The 20573-nt window shown below is 41.2% G+C and overlaps 1 protein-coding gene and 1 pseudogene across 1 annotated transcript in view; both read right to left on the reverse strand.

Annotated features, from left to right (window-relative positions):
* The window catches only part of RP2 (RP2, ARL3 GTPase activating protein), a 46295-nt gene extending 30427 nt beyond the window's left edge, over positions 1–15868 (reverse strand). Inside the window, exon 1 of the mRNA XM_027533999.1 lies at positions 15558–15868. Coding sequence (XP_027389800.1) covers positions 15558–15659 — 102 coding nt within the window. The 5' untranslated portion in view covers positions 15660–15868. The remainder of the gene's footprint in view (positions 1–15557) is intronic.
* A 3319-nt stretch (positions 15869–19187) lies between these two features.
* LOC113887144 lies at positions 19188–20070 on the reverse strand (annotated as a pseudogene).
* Positions 20071–20573: the final 503 nt, after the last annotated feature.

Consider the following 20573-nt stretch of genomic DNA (forward strand, 5'->3'; position numbering starts at 1 on the left):
GTTTGGTGTTACCAGTGATACTGCAATGGGAGCAAATAAAGCTAGAGAGACAGGCAGGGGCCATATTATGAAACTTGGAAGTGATCTATGGGCAGTAGGGTACCACAGAAGGAAATAAATAAGCAAAATTTACATTTTAGGACGATTATTTGGTAAGAATAAAGACAAATGGCATGGGGATTTGAGTTCAGTTCAGTTTCAGTTCAGTCACTCAGTCGTGTCCGACTCTGAGAACCCATGAACTGCAGCACACCAGGCCTCCCTGTCCATCACCAACTCCTGGAGTTTACCCAAACTCATGTCCATTGAGTCAGTAATGCCATCCAACCACTTCATCCTCTGTTGTCCCCTTCTCGTCCTGCCCTCAATCTTTCCCAGCATCAGGGTCTTTTCAAATGAGTCAACTCTTCACATCAGGTGGCCAAAGTACTGGAGTTTCAGCTTCAACATCAGTCCTTCCAATGAACACCCAGGACGGATCTCCTTTAGGATGGACCTGTTGGATCTCCTTGCAGTCTGAGGGACTCTCAAGAATGGCATTGAAACATGTAAAATATCATGTATGAAACGAGATGCCAGTCCAGGTTCAATGCATGATGCTGGATGCTTGGGGCTAGTGCACTGGGACGACCCGGGGGGATGGTGTGGGGAGGGAGGAGGGAGGAGGGTTCAGGTTGGGGAGCACATGTATACCTGTGATGGACTCATTTTGATGTTTGGCGAAACTAATACAATTATGTAAAGTTTAAAAATAAAATAAAATTTAAAAAAAATTAAAATTAAAATTAAAAAAAAAAAAAAGAGTCTTCTCCAGCACCACAGTTCAAAAGCATCAATTCTTCGGCACTCAGCTTTCTTTATAGTCCAACTCTCACATCCATACATGACTACTGGAAAAACCATAGCCTTGACTAAACGGACCTTTGTTCATAAACTAATGTCTCTGCTTTTTAATATGCCATCTAGGTTGGTCATAACTTTCCTTCCAAGGAGTAAGCGTCTTTTAATTTCATGGCTACAATCATCATCTGCAGTCATTTTGGAGCCCAAAAAATAAAGTCAGCTACTGTTTCCACTGTTTCCCCATCTATTTGCCATGAAGTGATGGGAACAAATGCCATGATCTTAGTTTTCTGAATGTTGATTTTTAAGCCAACTTTTTCACTCTCCTCTTTCACTTTCATCAAAAGGCTCTTTAGTTCTTCTTCACTTTCTGCTATAAGGGTGGTGTCATCTGCATATCTGAGGTTATTGATATTTCTCCCAACAATCTTGATTCCAGCTTGTGCTTCCTCCAGCCCAGCATTTCTCATGATGTACTCTGCATATAAGTTAATAAGCAGGGTGACAATATGCAGCTTTGACGTACTCATTTTCCTATTTGGAACCAGTCTGTTGTTCCATGTCCAGTTCTAACTCTTGCTTCCTGACCTGCATACAGATTTCTCAAGAGGCAGGTCAGGTGGTCTGGTATTCCTATCTGTTTCAGAATTTTCCATAGTTTATTGTGATCCACACAGTCAAAGGCTTTGGTATAGTCAATAAAGCAGAAATAGATGTTTTTCTGGAACTCTCTAGCTTTTTCCATGATCCAGCAGATGTTGGCAATTTGATCTCTGGTTCCTCTGCCTTTTCTAAAACCAGCTTGAACATCTGGAAGTTCACAGTTCACATATTGCTGAAGCCTGGCTTGGAGAATTTTGAGCATTACTTTGCTAGCGTGTGAGATGAGTGCAATTGTGCAGTAGGTTGAGCATTCTTTGGCATTGCCTTTCTTAGGGATTGAATGAAAACTGACCTTTTTCAGTCCTGTGGCTACTGCTGAGTGTTCCAAATTTGCTGACATATTGAGTGCAGCACTTTCACAGCATCATCTTTCAGGATTTGAAATAGCTCAACTGGAATTCCATCACCTCCCCTAGCTTTGTTTGTAGTGATGCTTTCTAAGGCCCACTTGACTTCACATTCCAGGATGTCTGGCTCTAGGTCAGTGATCACACCATTGTGATTATCTGGGTCATGAAGATCTTTTTTGTACAGTTCTTCTGTGTATTCTTGCCACCTCTTCTTAATATCTTCTGCTTCTGTTAGGTCCATACCATTTCTATACTTTATTGAGCCCATCTTTGCATGAAATGTTCCCTTGGTATCTCTAATTTTCTTGAAGAGATCTCTAGTCTTTCCCATTCTATTTTTTTCCTCTATTTCTTTGCATTGATCGATGAGGAAATCTTTCTTATCTCTCCTTGCTATTCTTTGGAACTCTGCATTCAAATGGGTATATATCTTCCTTTTCTCCTTTGCTTTTTGCTTCTGTTCTTTTCACAGCTATTTGTAAGGCCTCCTGAGACAGCCATTTTGCTTTTTTGCATTTCTTTTTCTTGGGGATGGTCTTGATCCCCGTCTCCTGTACAATGTCACGAACCTCCGTCCATAGTTCATCTGGCACTCTGCCTATCAGACCTAGTCCCTTAAATATATTTCTCACTTCCACTGTATAAGGGATTGGAGAGACGGTTTCAGTCATCCAGAAAGGGCTGGAACTAGATCAGTGGTTAGCAGGGAAGAGGAAGATAGGATGAATTTGAGAAATTGAGGAAGTAGAATCAGCAGAATTAGTAATTCAGTGGCTGTAGGAGGTAAGGCAGAAGGATGAGTCAAACATGATACCTAGCTCTCTAGTCTGCTTTTTCAATCTTTTTGACTACAATCCACATTAGAACATTATCCTGCACAGCCCAGTACACATATATATGAATATTTGTATACACATACCAATGAAATTAAAGTTTCACAAAATAACACTTACACTTATTTTGTGTTAAATCCCTAATATTTTCTATTAACCCACCCAAGGTTTGAAAAAACACTGCTCTGGTTTATGTGATTGGATATTGGTGGTACAGGTAGCGCTAGTCATAAAGAAAATGCCTGCAATGCAGGAGACATAAGAGACACGGGTTTGATCCCTGGGCGGGGAAGATCCCTGGAGAAGGCAATGGCAAACCACTCCAGTATTCTTGCCTGGAGAATCCCATGGACAAAGGATGCTGGTAGGCTACAGCCTGCGGAATCACAAAGAGTTGGACATGACTGAAGTGATTTTGCATAGCTCAGCACGCTGTCACACACCAAAAAGAAAAAAAAAAAAAAAGAAGAAAATACAAGAGGCAAAACACGTTTAAAGTGGGAAGGGATGTTCAAACAATTCCATTTCTAGGATTTTACATGTGACGCATATATATAAAGGTACAGTGCTCCAGTTTGGTCTCTACCAAGATACTGAACTAGCATAATTGTTGGCTCCCAACTGCCCAAGATCAATCTCAAATGGATCAAGTAAGAAAAACACTAAGAAAAGGGGAAATGATGCAAAACCCTTGTGGTGGGTGTGAAAGATAAAACAGAAAAGGAAACTCAGATTTCTGCTCTCGCTTCTCCCCCTCCCAAATCTTGAGACAACAAGGCTTCCCCTACACCTGCTGGGACTCAGACTGCTGGTCTAGATTTCCTTGGGAGCAAATTCAGGTAAAAACCCTGTGCTGGTGAAGGGCTAAGAAAAATGGGTGGTGATTAACTTTGATAGTGATTTAGATCAGATCAGTCGCTCAGTTGTGTCCGACTGTTTGCGACCCCATGAATGGCAGCACGCCAGGCCTCCCTGTCCATCACCGACTCCTGGAGTTCACTCAGACTCACGTCCATCAAGTCAGTGATGCCATCCAGCCATCTCATCCTCTGTTGTCCCCTTTTCCTCCTGCCCCCAATCCCTCCCAGCATCAGAGTCTTTTCCAATGAGTCAACTCTTCGCATGAGGTGGCCAAAGTACTAGAGTTTCAGCTTTAGCATCAGTCCTTCCAAAGAACACCCAGGACTGATTTCCTTTAGAATGGACTGGTTGGACCTCCTTGCAGTCCAAGGGACTCTCAAGACTCTTCTCCAACACCACAGTTAAAAAGCATCAATTCTTCAGCACTTAGCTTTCTTCACAGTCCAACTCTCACATCCATACATGACCACAGGAAAAACCATAGCCTTGACTAGATGGACCTTTGTTGGCAAAGTAATGTCTCTGCTTTTCAATATGCTATCTAGGTTGGTCATAACTTTTCTTCCAAGGAGTAAGCGTCTTTTAATTTCATGGCTGCAGTCACCATCTGCAGTGATTTTGGAGCCCAAAAAATAAAGTCTGACACTGTTTCCACTGTTTCCCCGTCTATTTCCCATGAAATGATGGGACCAGATGCCATGATCTTCGTTTTCATGTACTAGTACTAGATCGTAAAGAAAGTCTCTATTTTTAATAATCGATAACCTAAAATATTTAGGATTAAATATTAAAAAACCATCTATGGAATACACCAAAAATGGATTTTAAATAGCCACAATAAAAACTCTCAAATTAATGCATTAAATGTCCATCCTAAGAAATTAGACAATAAAAAGTACAATAAACTGACTTTCTGTAGAAGGAAAATAGATAAAAATAATATGAGACTACTGATTTAGAAATCAAATATACAGTAGAAAATATCAGCAAAGCCCAAAATAGGTTTTTTTTTTTTTTTCTGTGGGGGGCGGGGATCTAAAAATTAGGTAACTTTCTGTCAAGAATGATGAAGACAAAAGAACAAAAACACAAACAGTGGAAAGGGGTGGGAATGTGGTCATGGAGCAGGATAATAGGATATTGATCTAGTCGGCAACATGCAAGAGTGGTTGAAGTTGTTCTGCTTTAGACCTTAAGCAGGATAAAAAGCACTCTCTAGTCTTCAGCTTGTCTCTTGGCACCAGTCCACCTCCCACAGTGGGAATGAGAAGATCTAGAGTGCCACCAACAGGTGTTTTTGCTTTTTAAAAAAAGAGCCCAGGAGTTGGCCTGTCTCTACCAAGGCCTCAAACTCAATGAGCAAGGGGAAATCTTCAAGCTTCAGTATGGTTACTCTCACTGTACCAGAAACTGCTTAAAATTTTTAGGTAAAAGTTTGTGTGTATTTTCCTGGGGAATTGATTTGGGCTTCAAGATTCTGGACAAATTATCTTTGTGTAAGACACAGATAGCAAGTTCAAAAGTCTGCAAGCATATTTATCTCAGAATTAAGTAGGAAACAAACCACTGTTTGGATAAAGATAAAAAATAAAACAGTTAATACTTCTTAAAGGAATTCAGCTATTTTTTTGGCATGGGAAATGATTTATGATATATTATAAACATACAGTATTTAACATACAGAAATTTCAACTATATTAATTATAATATAACTAGTACTATATCACTAGTGTAGTTAAGACTTGTTGCAAATGCAGAAAGAAAATCTATTCTTAACTTCAAAAATACTGAGCTGCTGTTTTAGGCTTGGGCTGTATTATGGACTGAATGTGTTGTCTCAAAATTCATGCCTTGAAGCTCTAATGGTATTTGGAGGTGGGGACTTTGGAGGTAATTAGGTTTGTTTGATGGTTTAGTCACTAAGTCCTGTCCAACTCTTGTGACCCCATGGACTGTAGCCTGCCAGGCTCCTCTGTCCATTGGACTTTCCAGGCAAGAATACTAGAGTGGATTGCCATGTCCTTCTCCAGGGGATATTCCTGGCCCAGGAATCGAACCCAGGTCTCCTGCATTGCAGGCGGATTCTTTACGGACTGAGCTATGAGGGAAGCCCAATTAGGTTTAGAGGAGGTCATGAAGGAGGAGCCCTCAGGATGGGATTAATGCCCTTATAAGAAGAGATGCAGGCAGGCACTGAGGAAAAGAAGGGCATGTGAGTATACAGGAAGATGGCAGCTAACTACAAGCAGGAAGAGGGCTTTCACCAGTGAGAAATACAGAACTCTTGGCACGCTGCAAGCCCATTCAAATCCTTGCACTAAGAAACTTGACCAAACTCTAGCAAGGCTTCTAGTAGCACAAGGCTATGTCCTATTAAAATGCCTGCCCAAGAAAAGCTCAACCCTGCATGAACATTTACTATTTGTTCTAGCCAATATCTGATGACAGGCCCCTGACCTCCCTTTCTTAGAACATTTACTGAAACAGGCTTACAACTGTGACTGTATTCCTTACTAGAAGTGTCTTTCTCAAGGACCTGAGAGCCATTGCTATGAAATGTAATTATTAGGAAGGACAGGGCCTCTGTTTACCAGTCTCTGTGGGAAGATAAGATCTTAACTTCTAAACTGCCAGCTAACAAACATGGCTGGCCTATTCTCATTTACAAGGACCAACTTTGTAATTTTTCACTTTTCTGACTCTACTGAGGCCCTGCTCTTCCCCCATCCCTCATTCTCTCTTAAATGGCCTAAATCACCTCTGCACAAATTGGAATGGAACTCAGCTGTTTCCCCTGTCAGGAGTCACTGAACAAGATCTGTTTTCATTGCTTTAACTAATGTCCAGCAGTATTTATCTCTGACACCAGACACTGCATCTGCTGGCACTTTGATCTTGTACCTCCCAGCCTCCAAAACTGTGCAAAATAAATCTCTGTTGTTTAAGCCACCCAGTCTATGGTATCTTGTTATAATGGCCTGAGTAGACTAAGGCTGGCTGCCATAAGAAAATAATACAGTCTGGTTAAGTTAAACAGAAATTTATTTTTCACAATTTGGGAGGCTGGGAAGTACAAAATCAAGGTGCCATTGGGGTTGGTTTCTGGAGAGACCTCTCTTTTTGTCTTTTGGATGGTTGCCTTTTTGAATTATCCTTACATGGTCTTTCCTGGGTGAGTGCAGGGTAAGCTTTCTGATGTCTCTTCTTATAAGAGTACTAATCCTGTCAGACCAGGGTCCCACCTTTATGACCTCATTTAACTTTAATTATTTCCTTAGAGGCCCCATCTTCAAAGAAAATCAACCATACTGGGAGTTATAGGGGACTGGAATGCAAAAGTAGGAAGTCAAGAAACACCTGGAGTAACAGGCAAATTTGGCCTTGGAATACGGAATGAAGCAGGGCAAAGACTAATAGAGTTTTGCCAAGAAAATGCACTGGTCATAGCAAAACCCTCTTCCAACAACACAAGAGAAGACTCTACACATGGACATCACCAGATGGTCAACACTGAAATCAGATTGATTATATTCTTTGCAGCCAAAGATGGAGAAGCTCTATACAGTCAGCAAAAACAAGACCAGGAGCTGATTGTGGCTCAGATGATGAACTCCTTATTACCAAATTCAGACTTAAATCGAAGAAAGTAGGGAAAAACACTAGACCATTCAGGTATGACCTAAATCAAATCCCTTTTGATTATACAGTGGAGGTGAGAAATAGATTTAAGGGCCTAGATCTGATAGATAGAGTGCCTGATGAACAATGGAATGAGGTTCGTGACATTGTACAGGAGACAGGGATCAAGACCATCCCCATGGAAAAGAAAAGCAAAAAAGCAAAATGGCTGTCTGGGGAGACCTTACAAATAGCTGTGAAAAGAATAGAAGCAAAAAGCAAAGGAGAAAAGGAAAGATATAAGCATCTGAATGCAGAGTTCCAAAGAATAGCAAGAAGAGATAAGAAAGCCTTCCTCAGCGATCAATGCAAAGAAATAGAGGAAAACAACAGAATGGGAAAGACTAGACATTTCTTCAAGAAAATTAGAGATACCAAGGGAACATTTCATGCAAAGATGGGCTCGATAAAAGACAGAAATGGTATGGACCTAACAGAAGCAGAAGATATTAAGAAGAGGTGGCAAGAATACACAGAAGAACTGTACAAAAAAGATCTTCATGACCCAGATAATCACGATGGTGTGATCACTGACCTAGAGCCAGACATCCTGGAATGTGAAGTCAAGTGGGCCTTAGGAAGCATCACTACAAACAAAGCTAGTGGAGGTGATGGAATTCCAGTTGTGCTATTTCAAATCCTGAAAGAAGATGCTGTGAAAGTGCTGCACTCAATATGCCAGCAAATTTGGAAAACTCAGCAGTGGCCACAGGACTGGAAAAGGTCAGTTTTCATTCCAATCCCAAAGAAAGGCAATGCCAAAGAATGCTCAAACTATCACACAATTGCACTCATCTCACATGCTAGTAAAGTAATGCTCAAAATTCTCCAAGCCAGGCTTCAACAATACGTGAACCGTGAACTTCCTGATGTTCAAGCTGGTTTTAGAAAAGGCAGAGGAACCAGAGATCAAATTGCCAACATCTGCTGGATCATGGAAAAAGCCAGAGAGTTCCAGAAAAACATCTATTTCTTCTTTATTGACTATGCCAAAGCCTTTGACTGTGTGGATCACAATAAACTGTGGGAAATTCTGAAAGAGATGGGAATACCAGACCACCTGATCTGCCTCTTGAGAAATCTGTATGCAGGTCAGGAAGCAAGAGTTAGAACTGGACATGGAACAACAGACTGGTTCCAAATAGGAAAAGGAGTACGTCAAGGCTGTAAATTGTCACCCTGCTTATTTAACTTATATGCAGAATACATCATGAGAAACGCTGGACTGGAAGAAACACAAGCTGGAATCAAGATTGCCGGGAGAAATACCAATAACCTCAGATATGCAGATGACACCACCCTTATGGTAGAAAACGAAGAGGAACTAAAAAGCCTCTTGATGAAAGTGAAAGTGGAGAGTGAAAAAGTTGGCTTAAAGCTCAACATTCAGAAAACAAAGATCATGGCATCTGTTCCCATCACTTCATGGGAAATAAATGGGGAAACAGTGTCAGATTTTATTTTTTGTGCTCCAAAATCACTGCAGATGGTGAGTGCAGCCATGAAATTAAAAGATGCTTACTCCTTGGAAGAAAAGTTATGACCAACCTAGATAGCATATTGAAAAGCAGAGACATTACTTTGCCAACAAAGGTCCATCTAGTCAAGGCTATGGTTTTTCCCATGGTCATGTATGGATGTGAGAGTTGGACTGTGAAGAAGGCTAAGCGCCGAAGAATTGGTGCTTTTGAACTGTGGTATTGGAGAAGACTCTTGAGAGTCCCTTGGACTGCAAGGAGATCCAACCAGTCCATTCTAAAGGAGATCAGTCCTGGGTGTTCTTTGGAAGGACTGATGCTAAAGCTGAAACTCCAGTACTTTGGCCACCTCACGCAAAGAGTTGACTCATTGGAAAAGACTCTGATGCTGGGAGGGATTGAGGGCAGGAGGAGAAGGGGACGACAGAGGATGAGATGGCTGGATGGCATCACTGACTCGATGGACATGAGTCTGGGTGAACTTCGGGAGTTGGTGATGGACAGGGAGGCCTGGCGTGCTGCAATTCATGGGGTGGCAAAGAGTCGGACACGACTGAGTGACTGAACTAAACTGAACTCAACTTAATGAAAGAAATCAAAGATAGCATAAACAGATGGAGAGATATTCCACGTTCCTGGGTAGGAAGAATCAATGTTATGCAAATAATTATACTACCAAACACAATCTATAGATTCAATGTGATACATATTAAATTAACAAGGGCATTTTTCACAGAACTAGAACAAAAAAATTTCACAATTCATATGGAAACACAAAAGACCCCTAACAGCCAAAGCAGTCTTCAGAAAGAAGAATGGAGCTGGAGGAATCAATCTTCTTGACTTCAGGTAATACTACAAAGCTACAGTCATCAATACAGTATGGTACTGGCACACACAAAAAATCAATGGTACAAGATAGAAAGCCCAGAGATAAACCCATGCATCTATGGATACCTTATTTTTGACAAAGGAGGCAAGAATATACAATGGGGCAAAGACAGCATCTTCAGTAAATGGGGCTGGGAAATCTGGACAGCTATATGTAAAAGAATGAAATTGGAACACTTCTTAACACCATACAAAAAGATAATCTCAAAATGGATTAAAGACCTAAATGTAAGACCAGAAACTATAAAACTCTAAGAGGAAAACATAGGCAGAACACTCGATGACATAAATCAAAGCAAGATCCTCTGTGACCCACCTCCTAGAGTAATGGAAATAAAAACAAAAGTAAACAAGTGGGACCTGATTAAACTTAAAAGCTTTTGCACAGCAAAGGAAACTATAACAAGGTGAAAGAAAACCCTCAGAATAGAAGAAAATAATAGCAAATGAAGCCACTGACAAAGGATTAATTTCCAAAATATCCAAGCAGCTCATACAACTCAATACCAGGAAAACAAACAACCCAATCAAAAAGTGGGGAAAAGACCTAAACAGACATTTCTCCAATGAAGACATACAGATGGCTAACAAACACATGAAAAGATGCTCAACATCACTCATTATTAGAGAAATGCAAATCAAAACTATGAGATACCACCTCACACCATTCAGAATGCTGCTACTGCTAAGTTGCTTCAGTTGTGTCTGACTCTGTGCAACCCCATAGACAGCAGCTCACCAGGCTCCCCCGTCCCTGGGATTCTCCAGGCAAGAATCCTGGAGTGGGTTGCCAGTTCCTTCTCCAATGCATGAAAGTGAAAAGTGAAAGTGAAGCCGCTTAGCCGTGTCTGACTCTTAGCGACCCCATGGACTGCAGCCCAACAGGCTCCTCCGTCCATGGAATTTTCCAGGCAAGAGTACTGGAGTAGGGTGCCATTGCCTTCTCCGACCATTCAGAATGGCCCTCATCAAAATTTCAACAAACAATAAATGCTGGAGAGAGTGTGGAGAAAAGGGAATGCTCTTGTACTGTTGGTGGGAATGTAAATTGATACAGCCACTATGGAAGATGGTATGGAGATTCCTTAAAGCATTAGGAATAAAACCACCATATGACCCAGCAATCACACTCCTAGGCATATACCCTGAGGAAAGCAAAATTGAAAAAGACACATGTATCCCATTGTTCATTGCAGCACTATTTACAACAGCTAGAGCATGGAAGGAACCTAGATGCCCATCAACAGATGAATGGATAAAGAAGTTTTGGCACATATACACAATGGAATATTACTCAGCCATAAAAATAAACACATTTGAGTCAGTTCTGATGAGGTGGATGAACCTAGAACCTATTATACAGAGTGAAGTGAGTCAGAAAGTAAAAGATAAATATCGTATTCTAACACACATATACGGAATCTAGAAAAATGGTACTGAAGAATTTACTTGCAGGGGAGCAATGAAGAAACAGACATAGAGAATAGACTTATGGACATTGGGAGAGGGGAGGAGAGGGTGAGATGTATGGAAAGAGTAACATGGAAACTTACATTACCATATGTAAAATAGATAGCCAACTGGAATTTACTATATGGCTCAGGAAACTCAAACAGGGGTTCTGTATCAATCTAGAGGGGTGGGATGGGGCTGGAGATGGGAGGGAGGCTCAAAAGGGAGGGTATATATGCATACCTATGGTTGATTCATGTTGAGGTTTGACAGAAAACAACAAAATTCTCTAAAGCAATTATTCTTCAATTAAAAAAAAAACTGATCAGAGGCTAGAGGCAGAGTTGACTACAAAAGAGCATGAGGAAATTTGGGGAAATGATTGTACTGTTCTAGATATTTGGCTTATTCCCACTTTTTGGCCATTACAAATAATGCTGTTACGAATATTTGTGTACAAGCTTCTGTGTGGAAGTATGTTTTAATTTCTCTGGGATATACTTAGGAGTGGAATGTAACGGCCAAAAAGTGGAAACAAGCCAAATGTCTAACAAAATGGATAGTAAAATAAATAAAATTTATTTATAAATAAGATTAAATAAAATATCTACTCTATTTTAAGGTTATTCAGCAATAAAAAGGAATAAATTATTGATATATGCTATAATATGGATGAATCTCAAAGACATGCTAAGTGAAAGTATACAAAAGAACATATACTGCATGATTTCACTGATAAATGTCCCAAATAGACAAAATCTCTAGAGATTGAAAGTAAAATTATAGTTTCCTGGGGCTGGGGGGAGTAGGGATGGATCTGGGTTTCTTTTGTGAGGGATGAAATGTTAAAAAATTACATCACAGTGATGGAAACAGAACTCTGTGAACTTGTTGTATGCCTATTAATTATATCTCAATAAAACTATTTTTAAATGTATAAAGAAAGAACTAGTTATTTCCATTAAGTAACAACTTTATGTAAAGGATTTAAAACAAGTCGACAAGTTTGACATTTCTCCCATCAAGAGAACCCCTCCCTTTGGATGTAGGTGACACCTGTGATTGCCTTAGTAAACAATATGGCAGAGACTTCCCGGGCTGTCCAATGGTTAGGACTCTGGGCAGGGGGCACAGGTTCCATCCCTGGTCTGGTTGGGGAACTAAGATCCCAAATTCCACATGCTTCGATATGGCCAAAAAAAAAAAAAAAGGCAGAAGTAATGTCACATTACTTAAGAGAGCAGTTAGAAAAAGCCATGCAGCTTCTGTCAGTCTCAGGACACTCGCCTTTGGAACCCAGCCATCACGCTGTGGGGAAGCCCGGGCTACATGACGAGGCCCCTGGCCCTTAGCCCCAGCTAAGCTTCCAGCCAAAACCAGCATCAACTTGCCAGCCACCTCTGTGATTAAGTCATATTGAAAGCAGATCCTCCATCCCCCAGTCAAGTTGCCGCGATTGATGACACACAGAGCAGACAGCCAACCAGGCTAAGCCCCACACAAATTGCAGAATTGTAAGCAAAATAAGTACTTGCCATTATTCTGTGACATTAAGTTTTGGGGTAGTTTGCTAGGCAACCATGGATAACAGAATACCTTAGGTACTTAAGAGGTTAAAAATACCATCTACTCAAAAACAGCCCCCTACTCAATGCAGATACTTCTTTCCAATAAATCACCATCCAACCTCTATGTGAATATTCTGACTAACATGAAGATTGTTTCTTCACAAAGCCACCCCTTCTGGTGATGAACAACTCTTGAGTTATGATCTGCCTTGTATTAAGATTGGTTCTGCCTGTCCAAGTTCTGTCCTCAGAAGTAGCCAGTACTGTCTAACCTCTCTTCCTCAGGACAGGCGTTTACCTTACTAAATAGTAGAGAAATCTTTACCAGGTTTCATTTTGTAGCTCAGAAAACTGAGTGGATATAATATGTATTGTCTGTGCTCAAAATCACAACTTTCATACCTATGCCACCATTTCTATCATCTAGGAAGAGAATGGTATAAGTAACTAGAAAATGAAAGCTATTTTCCTGTACTACTCATCCTTCCTTTGTACTTAAATATTTCTTGTTTTAATTTAAAAATGCCAGTTAGCTCTTCAAGGGCATGGAAAATAATTCTTGTCATTGTGAGTCTTCCTTGGTGTTTGAGGACATATATATTGAATAATTTGCCTAGCTATGGGAAGCAGCATACAGATAACAAGGATACAAGCATTTCTTTCCAAATGATTTAAACACAGATCTTACAATCCAAAAATACTTTGCATCTTATCAATGTAGTAACTGTACGATAAGTTTTTTTCTTTTTCAAAGTCAGCAACAGAAAATGAGCTTCTTACACTGTTGATTACAGTAAATCAGTTGTCATGACAACACTTAAGTCCCCAAACATTCTTTCTAATTGAGACAATTTCTTCTAGCTTCAGTCCCTTAAGACTGACTCAATTACACAACTCAAAATCCAAATCCCTGAGGGTGCCTCTGAATAAGGATACTGATTAAGCAACCTAAGGAAAAGTCTAAACACCACTTTTCCAAGTTGCAAGGAAACTTTTCAGGCAATGCACTTTGTTTTTACAGCTAAGTCTTACAAGTTTAATGGTAATTGTATGATGTAACTTTAAAATTGTTTATATTTCATGATCATATTACAGAGATCTAAACTTTTAATACAAACCATTCTGTTTATATACCTTTAATATATCTCATTCATGTTCTCTGGGCTATATTTACATCCTGTTTCTTTTAAGGTACAATTAAAATCTTCTACAAGCAAGCAAGACCATGCTAAACTCAATAAAAGTATCACTGGATTAATATAGAACATATGCACACTACCCATATCGAGCTCATGAGTTAAGGAGCAGAAAAAAAAACTTTAAAATCATATACAACCTTAGCAGGTCATCATAAATTAGAGGGGCCCAAGAATGAATTCTTAGTAATTCCAAAAGAACAAAATATTCCAAAAAGAAAAAGCAATGTTGGGAAATGTGGTATCTCTGTTGTCTCAAAATGTAAGCTGGCAATTCTCTAACAGTATAAAAGATTTTTAAAAGGGCTTGCTTTCAGACAGAAAGTACAGTACTTTCCACTCCTACGTTATAAAATGCTGCTATCCCAATGGAAATTTGCTGTATGATTCAGGGAACTCAAACCCAGGCTCTGTAAGGCCCTAGAGGGGTGGGAAAGGGTGGGAGGTGGGAGGGAGGTTCAAGAGCGAGGGGACATATGTACACCTATGGCTAGTTCATGTTGATTATCACAGAAAGCAAACCGATATTGTAAAGCAATTATCAATCAATTAAAATAAATAAATATAATTTAAAAAATGCAGCTATCAAGTATGGATAAAATAGAATAAACCGACTATGCAACCCTGTGAAGCAGGGGCAGAAAGATGGGGCTGAGAAGTCTGTAAAAAAGTGTCCAATTTTTAAAATCTGACACTTGGAGAACCGAGTTCATGTGAATAAATTCTGCGGGGGACTGGAAATCATGTAGGATGGTCTATGAAAACAAATCATTAATAAAACATTTACTATAAAGCATTCATTGATAAAGATATGTTTCATTAAGCAAGGAGTTGTATTAACTGTTCATAACACCCATTTAAAACTTCTTATCATTTTGTTTGGAAGAGAAAAAAATTAATGGATCTATCAAAGTATTTTTCTAAACATAAATGGAGAACTATGTAGAAAGAGGAAGCATTATGAAATTTATGACTAAGTGTGTTTTGTGTAAGACTAAAACTGTTCAAAGGTAGTGGACGTGTTCAAAGGTTTTTCGTTTCTGGCTATAGGGAAAAGTAAAAATAAGGACATTTTCACTCATTCAACAGTAAAATACTGCCTAGCTTATGTAGGTTATTTTCACCTTACAGTCTTAACACACATTCCAAAGACTGATTTGATTTTCATCATTCCTTTCGGGAAGAGGAGGGAAAGCAGGGCTGTATATGTCAAATGGTCCACTTCATCATTGAGAAAATTCTGCAGTGGAATATATCAGGAGGCACCAGAGATTTACTGACTAGGGCAGACAAAAGAGAAAACAGCCACAGAAAGAACATAAGCCGCAAAAGAGATGAGATCAGTCCCAAGTGTAACTCGAGGACTGGACAAAACCCTGCTCGGCGCTGCAAGTGAAATGAGCAGACGTGATTTGGGGCATTCCAGGTTCTCCTTCCTTCTCTGGAGTCCATTCTTGGACCGGAGAGCAGGATGCAGAGAGGAGGGAAAGCCCGCAGTGTTCAACTGCCTGGACAATGAGCTCTAGGGCCCCATCCAGAGCTGCACCGCCCTCCTTGAAGCCTTCTCTAGCGTTCAATTTCACGGCTCCCCCAAAAGTCATTCACTTCGACTTCAACAGCTTGCGGGAGAGAGCACGCGCGCAAGAGCAGCAGCTGCTGGGCCCGCCCCCTTAGCGATGCTGGCCGCGGGGGACCCTCGCCGAGCTGCTCAGCAGGACTGAGACCAGCCGCTAAGGGACTCTACCTTCTCGCGCTGGTCCCAGCTGTACTGCTTCGGCTGCACTTCCTCGTCCTCCGGCTGCGACTCCTTCTCAGCCTTCCGCCTCTTGGAGAAGAAGCAGCCCATGGTCTTGGCCCGCCGGGTCTCACTGGCCGCTACTCCTCGCCGGCCTGCTGGCTCAGGCACCTCCTGGAGTTGCAATGTGAACCCCGGGCGCCTGGGCCCCGCAGCGGTCTGAACACTGCCCCGCGGAACCACCCAGTAGCCCGCAGCCCAGGTTTGCCCGCCAGGCCCAACACCCCTGTTCTTTTTCCTCTCAGTTGTCCTGACGACCCACCGCAGCCAATGACTGCTCAGCGCTCGGGGAACCAATCAAAGTCCCGCGAGTAGCCCTGCGCGGCCTATGAAGAGAGGTCGACGCACGAACACAACCAATCTTGGCCGGGCTCCTGCGCCGGCCTCCAGGGGCTGGTCCGGCCGGCTTCGGCTCCCGCACAGCCGACCCAGCTCCGAACCTGCCCCGCCCCTCTTTGAACTCAACCGGACTGTCCGGCTGCCGGTAGTACATCTGCGACAGCCAGGTCTTTTTGCCCTAGGTTCTCAGTTTCCAAGTTCTAGACCCGGAAGGGCAGCCTAGTTGACATTAGACTTCAGTTTTGTGATGCTATTGGTGAGGGAACAGGAATTCCTGCTGGTGCAGGAAGGGTCCTGAAATTCACTGGCCTCAATCCTTGACCCCACGTCGTCTGGCTAGTGTCACCCCCCACCCCAGGAAATTCCCCCAACGACCTTTCTGACCCTCCTTGCCCTCTCTAACGTGCTTTCTTAGAGCTTCTGCGAATGACTCTAAAATTGAACAAGAACTTGGAAAAATAAGTATTTTTGTACTGTCTCCTTATTGGAACTGTGAATTTCTCGAGACCAAAAGCCCTGTCTTTTTTTAAATCCCCCAAGCCTTGCTTAACTCCACACTAATTGCTCAATAAGACGTTTGTCAAATGAATGCTTGCATACTAGTGAAGGAAACATTTACAACCTTTCCCTATTCTTTCCCAAAGTGGCTCAAGAGGAGGGGTCGGGGGAGAGTAATGGTAAAAGGGTTTTCATGGAGTTTATAGCCTCATGGAGGACGTAAGCATTGCCATATAAACTATCAGATATATTCTCAATAAATGCTGTAGGGTTTGTCTGAAGACTTTTTTTATTTTTTATTTTTTTTGAAGACTTTTTTAAAATATTAAATATTAACATATGCTATGCTTGGGTTGACTTTTACTACAATACACAAAGTAAGTTGTTGGTTTAATTCTCTGAGCACAGTATTTTGGCGTTTGGTAGGACATCAAATGCAGATTGTGTAGGCTTAAATTTGGTTAACTTTCTACTTTCCCACACTTATTCACATCTAATGTATATCCTTAATGAGCATCTGACTTAACTTGAGCATTAAGAATGTTCCCTTTTTCACTTCCTGCCATTTATTGCACAATCAGGAAGAGAAGTACATGTGCTCAAGTATTAGACATTACTGTTAATTTAAGTTCCAGATCTTAGGCAATAGAGTCTTTAACCAGTACACACTTTTCCTTCTTCAGAGTGAGATGAAAAGTCTATGTGACAATGTTTTGAGTAAGACCCTTAGATGTTTTATATTCATAAAAGGTTAAAATTGTGACTTCCATGTAGTACAGTGGAGGAAACAGAGGTCCACAGAGGTGAAGAGACTAATCTGTAGTCACAATGAGAGTGGTTAGACAGGGTCTAGAAAGATCCAGAGCCTGCACTGTTCAAGGCTCCCTCCTCCTAAATTTGTTCTCTGATTCATCTGAGAGAAGTAAAGAAGTATCTGCTTAGGCCTTCTGATGCCTTGGGAGCTCTGTCCCACAGTGATGTTGTTCCTTTTAATGAACAAACAAAACTAATTTTAGAGAAACAATCTCTAAAGCTCATGGTTTTGAAGTATTCATTAATGAGAAACTTAAACCTAAAACAAAATCTATATCAAAGAGTGGTGTTTTCAGGGATCCTTTAAAAAAAGTGAAGACAAAATTCCCTTTCTGTTAAATCCCATCCCACCATCACCCCTAACCAAAAATGAAATAGTTTAATAATTATTACTGTTTAATAATTAAATTATTTAAACTAGGGCATATTCAAAGCCAATAAAAGAACTACTGCTAGAGTTCACTCATGCTCTTTCTTTTTCTTTCTTTTCTCCCCCCTTCCTTCCCCTGCCAATGAATTTTATAACTGCTTTTTTCCCCCTGCAAACCAGCACTCTTTACTTACTCATTGGCATACATATGGCTGAGAAGAGTCATCTCACCGATTCCTCATTCCTTTCTGTCCAAGTGTATGCTAGAGTCTCTTTATATCTTAGCTCAAATTCTCAAGGAAGATCACCAGATAAAGTGTTGGGCAGTCAATAACAGATTGGACTTCCCCAGTGGCTCAGTGGTAAAGAATCCGCCTGCAGTGCAGGAGCCACAGGAGACTCAGGTTGGATCCCTGGGTTGCTTTGGGAAGATCCCCTGGAGGAAGGCATGGCAACCCACTCCATTATTCTTGCCTGGAGAATCCCATGGACAGAGGATCCTAGCAGGCTACAGTCTGTAGGGTCACAAAGAGTCAGACTGATTTAGCATGCTCACACCCATGCACAATAATGGAATGGTTACTCATCAGTCATGTGCACACCCCTGGTCTAATTGCTTCAGTCATAGGATGAGTTCTATTTTGCAAACACGAGTGGGGAGCAGGTCCTAAAGGGGCACATGTGCTGGCAGTCCTAAGTCTATAGAGTCCAGAAAGAAATTGGTCATTCCTTCTGCCTGTAATCCTCCTGCTACTTATACTCTTGTTATAGCTTTTCTATAGAAACTTATCCTTCATGTTCAGTGAAATAGATGGATGTGCATATGCATTAAGAAGTTGAGTTGTGGGTTTGCACCTGGATACAAGCTGCAGATATGATCTGGGTCCCCTGAGTGTCTTGACCACAGAAATGATAGAGTTATTTACCTCTCAGAAGACAGCACTGAAGACGTATATCTTCACAGCATGGATAAACCAGTTACTCCAGCAACGGTGGCTGGAAAAGTCCCTTTTCTCGAGTTGACCTGACCCATGCTTGCTCACTCTGTACTCACCTAAGGAAACACTTTACAAGTGAAGGAGAAAAGAGAGGAGTGTTTCTATGATCCACTGCTGTGTAACAAACTTAATGGCTTAAAACAACAATTATTTATTTTCCTCTTGAATCTGTAATTTAAGCAGGGCCCAGGGTGGACAGCTCAATTCCAGTTTCATGCTGCATCCAGAGCTTCAGCTGAGATAACTCAAATGGCTGAATCATTCTACATAAAATCTCAGAGCCTCTCTGTGTATGATCAACAAGGTAGCTTTAAGGTATTCAGATTTTTAAATATAAATTTATTTCTTTTAATTGGAGGCTAATTACTTTACTATATTGTGTTGGTTTTGTCATATATTGACATGACTCCGATTTTAATATATGATGCTGAAGGCTCCAAGGATAAGTTTTCCATGAGACCAAGGCAGAAGCTGCAAGGCCTCTTATTTATTTATTTTTTTGCTTGTTCAATAAATTTATTATTGTCTTATCTGAAAAATCTTGATAGAAAATTGTGGTTTGGTTTAACTCTCAGCAGCTTGTTCTTGAGCTCTAAGGAAGCTTGCCTTCTTCTGAGCTACCCGATCTTTCTTCTGGGCAAGTGACATTTTGGGACGGTTCCACCTCTTCTTTTTAACTTCAGCATATACATCTTTCTTATACATCTCCTCCATCATGTCTGGAGTTATGTTGTTCTTTATGTACTGAGAGAATTGTTTCCTGTAAGCATCTTCATCTTCTTCAATCAGGTAATGCATGTAATCTGCAATGTTTTGCCCCATGATATGCTTTCGGTGTACCTCAGCACTGAACTCTTTGCTTTCTGAATCATAACCAGGGAACCGTTTGGTACTGTGAGGGATAAACAAGCCTCCATTGACAGCTCCTTTTAGGGCCCCCAAAACTTTATTCCCAGTAGTAGTTCTGGCAAGTCCTGCATCCAAGTAACAGGTGAAGGCACCAGGTTGACCATCAACGCTTTCCACATTGTATTCATCTCCAGTCACCTTGACTTGGCCTTCATAAACTTTGTCCATACCAAACCTATTAAGAAGTCTGTGGGCCAGCAGCGCGGGCCAGCAGCAGGCCAGTACAGTATGCTGTAGCATAATTTGTCAGGCCAACCTTCACACCGTATTTTGGGAGTTCGTGAGCATAAGCTGCATAAGCTATCATATCTCCTTCTATACGGGCATAAGCCATCTGACAAATGATTTCTCTGTTCATTACACGAACAATCATTCTGTATTTAGGTGTGTTGGACTTATTTTTATCTTGGATTACCAATCGTTTCCGAGCATAGTAGTCAGTTTTGCCCTCTCACCTTCTTCTGAATTTCACTTGGTATCTCTTGAAGTAGGCCTTGTTCTTGACAACTTTAACAAACCTCATCCTGCGGAACAGAACCAAGACTCCGCGGAACGGAACAAGACTCCAAGGCTTGCCACAGAGCTGCAGAACCAGCACGGCTCGGTGGGGGGCGGTGTGGGGCGAGGCAGGGGGTGGGGGTGGGGGAGCCGGAGGGGGAAGTGCAAGGCCTCTTAAAATGTAACTTCAGAAATGACACATCAGGACATGGAAGCAACCTAGATGCCCATCAGCAGATGAATGGATAAGAAAGCTGTGGTACATATACACAATGGAGTATTACTCAGCCATTAAAAAGAATACATTTGAATCAGTTCTAATGAGGTGGATGAAACTGGAACCTGTTATACAGAGTGAAGTAAGCCAGAAAGAAAAACACCAATACAGTATACTAAGGCATATATATGGAATTTAGAAAGATGGTAACAATAACCCTGTGTACGAGACAGCAAAAGAGACACTGATGTATAGATCAGTCTTGTGGACTCTGTGGGAGAGGGAGAGGGTGGGGAGATTTGGGAGAATGGCATTGAAACATG

The sequence above is a fragment of the Bos indicus x Bos taurus genome, chromosome X (assembly GCF_003369695.1).
Source record: "Bos indicus x Bos taurus breed Angus x Brahman F1 hybrid chromosome X, Bos_hybrid_MaternalHap_v2.0, whole genome shotgun sequence".
Classification (NCBI taxonomy): domain Eukaryota; kingdom Metazoa; phylum Chordata; class Mammalia; order Artiodactyla; family Bovidae; genus Bos; species Bos indicus x Bos taurus.